At 39.1% G+C, this 6344-nt stretch overlaps 1 protein-coding gene across 1 annotated transcript in view; it reads right to left on the bottom strand.

Annotated features, from left to right (window-relative positions):
* The window catches only part of LOC103202756 (olfactory receptor 10J1-like), a 50315-nt gene extending 45850 nt beyond the window's left edge, over nucleotides 1-4465 (bottom strand). The window contains 1 exon segment of the mRNA XM_007947686.2: nucleotides 3961-4465. Within this exon segment, the coding sequence (XP_007945877.2) occupies nucleotides 3961-4465 (505 nt within the window).
* Nucleotides 4466-6344: the final 1879 nt, after the last annotated feature.

The following is a 6344-nucleotide window of genomic DNA, read 5'->3' as shown; positions in this document are numbered from 1 at the left end:
GGGGGGGGGGAACCCACTGCCATTGAGTTGATTCCAACTCATAGTAATACCCATTGGGTTTCCAAGGCAGTAAATCTTTACAGAGTGGGTTTGAACCACTGACCTTCTGGTCAGCAGTCAAATGTCTTACCCACTATGCCACCAGAGCTCCAAAGGAGCTAAATGTGTCTATCTTGTATTTGCTGTTTCTAAACTAAGTCTTTCCTTGGAGAAGATGGGGCATATTCCAAATGCTCATATCCAGGACAGAAAAAAGAAAGGGACCAGTTCCCAAATAGCACATCTATTAACTTTCCTTTGCAAGTGGTATTGTAGAGGTCAGGAGCATGAACAGTGTTTTACTGAATGACATCAGAGATAGAATTGCAGGTTGGAGATCCATGCACACAACTTACTACTTGCTCCTTTTACTAAAAGACTTTTGCTCAGCCTTCTTCAATTTTTATTTAATGCTCATTAGAATCTTGGCCTACCCAATGACTGTAGTAAGCTCTCTCTTCTGAGGAGCTAGGCTTGTGCAAGAAATATAACAACCACCTATTGTTGTTGTTGTTATTTGCCATCGAGTCGGCCCCGAATCATAGCGACCCCTCCTTGGGTTTCCGAGGCAGTATCACTACGGAAGTAGGATTGACCAACCTTCCTTCCGAGGAGTGGCTGGTGGGTTTGAACCGCCAGCCTTCTGATTAGTAGTCAAGTGCCTTAGCCACTATGCCACCAGAGCTCCCAACAACCACCTAGGAGGAAGTAAAACCTTTACCCAGAGGTAGGAGGGACATGCTGGTGGTAGGTATAAATGTCCTCCACTCTGGAGAGATGAGAACTCCATCCTTTATGGAGACTTACCTACTGAAAATTTCATACTTTTTGTATGGAATTTTCTATTTTGGGGAAGTCCATTTACACCATAGTGTTTTTCTTGGAGGAGGTGGCATCAAATGACAAATATATGTTCTTTGAATGCCCACCACAAAGATATACTATAGGAAGAAATATTGCAGGATAATTTTATGAGATAATAATCTAAGGCATCCACTGCTTTTAAAAATTGTTATTGTTATTCATCATTGTTTCAGAGATGTTCGTTGCCTCAGGGAAGGATAAACCCAAAGAACACAGGATAAAAAGAAGTCAATTGAATTTCTAAAAGCTGAAATATTTGTCTTAAAACTAAAGCCATCCCTAACTTTAGCAAACTTTTCTAGAGAAAAAATCCTCTTTTAGTTTACAAAGAATGGTTTATGAATATGAAAAGCCTAAGAAATAAAGTATTTTATATACAAAATTTATAACAAACTATAGAGTTGGGAAGAATTCAGGGTTGTCTGCCAAAATAAAATAAGGGCATGTAGCTGTGTTTTAGAAGAACAGAGTCAGGAAAGGAGAAGACTGGAGTTAGTTGTCAGTGAAATATTATGACCTCATAATATTTTCCTACAATATTTCTCAAAGGAGAGACCTCCACTCTTGCTTCTCGCAGCTATGATCTTCTGTCAGAAGCTGATGAAAGCAGAGGGGGTCTGTCCCTCACTTCTCAGAGGGGTTATGGCTTCTTACAGAAGTTGTGAATCCAAAATGTCATCCAAATGACAGAGAAGAAATGGTTGTGTGACAAAATCATATGGATATTTTGAAGACAAATCAGTCTTATACACTCTATGACAGTGTCAAGGGTACAGCTAAATATCCAAGTGCCTTAAAAAAAAAAAAAAAAGCCTGAGAGAGGACCAGTGACCCTAGAGTGGTCTCAAGATGGTCAAGGGAGCACACAAAGTGCAAGGATTCCACTGATTAAAGAACACAGCAGCACTCTATGGATGCCAACAAAGATAGCCACTGAGGGTCATCTATTTCCACATAATCTAGTGTGGGCAAGTGGAAACAGCTATGGATCAGGCTTGTTTTCCTCCATGAACTTGATTGACTGACAAGGATAATGAGGAAAAATGGAGAAAGCAGACCCTTGAATTTCATTGTGCTAGCTAATAAAATGAGTTACTGCTAATTGCCTGACTTTACATGAAAAAGACTAGATGACTCTCCATTGGGCAAAATAAGAGATCAGAATTAGAAAATAGATTGAATTTCAGAAATTTTAAGTTAGATTTTTATGGACCTGCATGCATAGCCTACAAAATTTACAATTGTTTTACATATTTGATACTTCTCTATTTAAAAATTGTTCTACAATGAAAATACTGTGTATTCACATATTTTTTGTGCATATTTTGACAAATATCTCCATACTGTAGCTTTGATTTCCTCAGTAGCTACAACAGTTTTAACCATTAGAGTTTTATTCAACACCTATTTTTTCTCCCAAATTAAGTTTAAAACTTACCCTATGTTTTTCTTTCTTTTCTTTTCTGGATTTTTTTTTTTTTTTTTTTTTTTTGAGGTGAGGAACAATAAAAAGTCTTTTATTCCATTTCTATCTGAGTTGCTTCAATTTTATGGAAGTTTTAATGTCAAAACCTCTAATTGTTGACTGTTTTTTCAGCTTTGCAAAAGCAATTAAGTCATCTAACTTATCACAAAGTTATTGTGTTGACTTGTTCTTATTTCCATTTAACTCTCTTTCATTTCCATTGTGATCTGATTTACCAAAGGAAGGAAAGGAACCAATTACAAGGGCCTTCTCTATATTCCTTTTGGCTTCTCTTGAACTTCCCCTTGTCCATTTGTCTTCTGCTTTCCCTACTCTTTTATCACTGGAAGCTCAAATTTGGCTCTTCTAATTTTGTTTCTTTTCAGCCAATTTCATAGCATTGTTTTTCCCCAATAATCAGCTTCCTGAGTAGAATTGTCATCCTCTGATTCTGTTTTTTATTCTGTCCAAGAGGAAGACATTTTGTTCAGCTCCACACGGCCTTCTTCCTGTGGTTTATCACCAGCAGAAGCATTCCAGGCTGGTCTGTGAGCTCTGTTCACAAAGCCAGAGTCCTATGGCTCTTTCTTTATGGTTAGGAGTCTTTTCTACACACCTCCTCCCTCCATCCCCAATTCCCTTTTCATTTGAACCTCCACACATGGATGAAGTGAGCTGCTTGAAAATATCCATTCTAGAAGGCTCTAAGCTCATTCCAAAGCCATATTTTTGCTTTGCTTATCTTATTAAAAAATTGTATTTCTTCATAATATCCTTTCTAATAACCTTTTGTTCAAGAATCCAAGTGAAATTCAAAGAAGATTCAGTTGAGTGGTGATTTTATTGGGGTTTATATTTCAGCAAAGCAGACTGGTCACTTTATATTTAAACATAAGATAAACATGAGATCACACTCCGAACTTATAATCATTCCCTGGAATACAGTCAATGGATATCTATGGAGTAACCTGTAGTTTTATATGAACAAAGAGACTGAGGAAGTGAGAAACAATTACTAATGGCTAACTCCCAGATTCATTTTCACCCTGGCCCTGGCTATGATGTATGATACTTCAAAAAACACTTGAAACCCTGGATCCATAACTTTACCAATAACCTTCTATTTGGAAGATATACAAAATTATTTGGGCAGAGTTTCTCATCTTAATAAAGTGATTTTCGACCCATCACTCTGTGCACTGCATCCTGGACTTCTTTATTTCTCAAACTGTACACAACAGGGTTCAATAGGGGAGTTATGACTGTATAGGTCACTGAGATTAACTGATCTTGATCTTTGGTGTTCTCTGATTTGGGCTTGAAGTAAGCAATGGAGGCACAGCCATAGTGGATAATGACCACAGTGAGGTGGGAGGCACAGGTGGCAAAAGTCTTCTTTCGGCCTTCAGCCGAGGCAATCTTAAGAATGGTGGAAATAATGAGGACATAAGAGATGAAGAGGAAGATGGCAGGGTTGGTGACAGCCAGGAGGGTGATAATTAAGGTCAAGATATCATTGATGCTTGGGGTAGCACAGGCCAAGTCCAGCACAGGTCGGACATCACAGAAGAAATGTTCAATCAGGGAGTCACAAAAGGGCAGTCTGAAAATGACCACTGCCTGCACCAATGAAAGTGAGAACCCTATAGCACAGACAGAGGATGCCAGCATGGTGCAGATCCTCCAATTCATGATGACTGAGTAACGCAAAGGGTTGCAGATGGCCACATAACGATCATACCCCATTACTGCTAGCAGGAGACAGTTGGTGATGGCAAAGCCAAGGAAGAAAAAGAGCTGTGTCCCACAGCCCTCCAGGGAGATGGATTGACTCAAGCCTACAAGGCTAGAAAGCATACGGGGAATAATGACCAGGGAGTAGAAAGTCTCTGAAGTGGAGAGGACACTTAGGAAGAAGTACATGGGGGTGTGGAGGTGATGGTCAATATGGATAACAGTCACAATGATGACATTGCCAGCCAGAGTCAGCATGTACAGGGTAAGAAATACCACAAAGAGTGTGAGTTGATGGTCTTGGAAACTGGAGAAACCTTGGAAAATAAACTCTCTTATTTCTGTGTGGTTGGCTGTCTTCATTGAGTTCCTCAGGCTGGAAAGATAAAGAGATTATCAACAGCACCGATTGGGAGCAAAGACTGTGCTGATCTCTGGAGAGCACATCACACAGAGGAAAGATGTCCCACAGCAAAGACTTTTCTCAAAACTTCACAAATTGACTTCCTTTCCCACACAGACTGAATCCTTGGATCAAAAATAAAGATACAGAATATATTCAGAAACTTCATTGAAAAGTTTGATATAAAGTATCCTTTCTGAGTACTTGGGTTATATTAAAAATATGACCACATATGGCCCTAAAATTGGTCTAATTTTTTTTTTTTTTAGGATTGGTATCACATAGACCATATTCTGAGACTACAATGTGATTAAATTAGAAACTGTCACAAAAAGATAACTTGAAAAATTATAAAAGGTTGATAGTCTAAATAAGGTGCAAATAAATCATAATGGAAATTAGAAAATATTTAGAACGGTTTGCTAAGAAAAGAACTGCATACTAAAACATGTGCAACATTTAGAACAATTTATGGGGAAATTTACAGTTTAAAAAGGTTTTATTTAAAAAAAAGAGGTGGGGAGAGAGAAGAATTCTGGTAAGATAGAGGAATAGGCAGAAAGACTGCACATATCCTCTTCAACAAAGAAAAGAGGAACCAATTAATACAGATACAGAAGATAATTCTGGACCCCTGAGACTTGATGGGAAGGATATACAAGTGGACTAAACTCCAACTAGCAGAATTTGCATGAGAACACCAGAAAAGGAGACATATGGAGCTGCAGTCTGGCAGGGATCCTGACGGCACAGGCAGCTTCAATATTGCCGAGTGGTGGTAGGACCTAAGAATTAAAATAAATTAAAGTAAAAATTGGCCCTGCTAGCCAGGGACTGCACAGAGGACTGCTCTGGTGGTTGGGGAATAAAAGGGGAAGCAGCAAAGAGGAAGGCAGGCTGAGCTGTGGACTTTTGTCTATCTGGAGGGTGCAGCCATTTTGAATGTTTACAAGAAGGTTGACTATTTTGGTTATTTAAAGTGACAGTGTTCTCCCAGATTGCAGGGACTTAAGAACAGGCTTCAATTGCTGGAAACCCAAGGACGTTCCGGACCAGGACAACTCTTGTACCCCACACCCTCTTGGTGAATGGAGGTGTGGCCATCCCTCACTCCCACCTACTTTCTGGGTCAGCAGGAATTCCATCCCAGTCTCTGTGCTTGGATGGAGCCTGGGTGCCCTGCCCCGACCTGCCCCAATTTTTTTTCTTTTTTCTGTTTTTCAGTTTGTTTGTTCTTGTCTGTTTTAAAACTAAAATTATTATTATTACACTTGTCCTTCATACTATTATTCTTTATTCTTCCCCTCCAAGTTTCTATTTTTCAGCTTTTTTTCTTTTCCCTGTTCCTGGTTACATTTTTTTTTTTCTCTCTTGTGGTTAACCCCATACCTTGTTTTTCTTTTTGCATTTCTCCCATTTTTTTTCTTCACTATTCTCCTTCTCTACCTTTTTTCTCTTATTGCACTCTCCCCAGATATTGAGAGTTTTTATTTCTATTTTTTCCTATATTTTCCCTTTTTTGGTTCCTGTTCCTCTGTGATTACATGGTGTATTTATTGTCCATTTGCTTTTACTTTTTTGATGGCTATTCAATTGTTATTTTTGTCTAACTGAGAGGAAGGCAGGAACAGTCCCCATAAGACACAACAACACCCACACCTCCTGCAGCTTCACTTACGGAGTGAGAGCCACCACTTCCTTCTCCACCAAGAGGGCAATGATAAACAACCACCAAGAACAGCCTGACTCACCCTTGGCTGATCTTCACAAACAGTTAACAGAGATCTAAATACAATAATGCCATGATGTGTCAGAGACAACAAACCATCACAGCTCACA

The sequence above is a fragment of the Orycteropus afer genome, unplaced genomic scaffold (assembly GCF_000298275.1).
Source record: "Orycteropus afer afer isolate SDZICR_OR568_19922 unplaced genomic scaffold, OryAfe1.0 scaffold00193, whole genome shotgun sequence".
Lineage (NCBI taxonomy): Eukaryota > Metazoa > Chordata > Mammalia > Tubulidentata > Orycteropodidae > Orycteropus > Orycteropus afer.
This window is presented reverse-complemented; position numbering and strand designations above follow the sequence as displayed.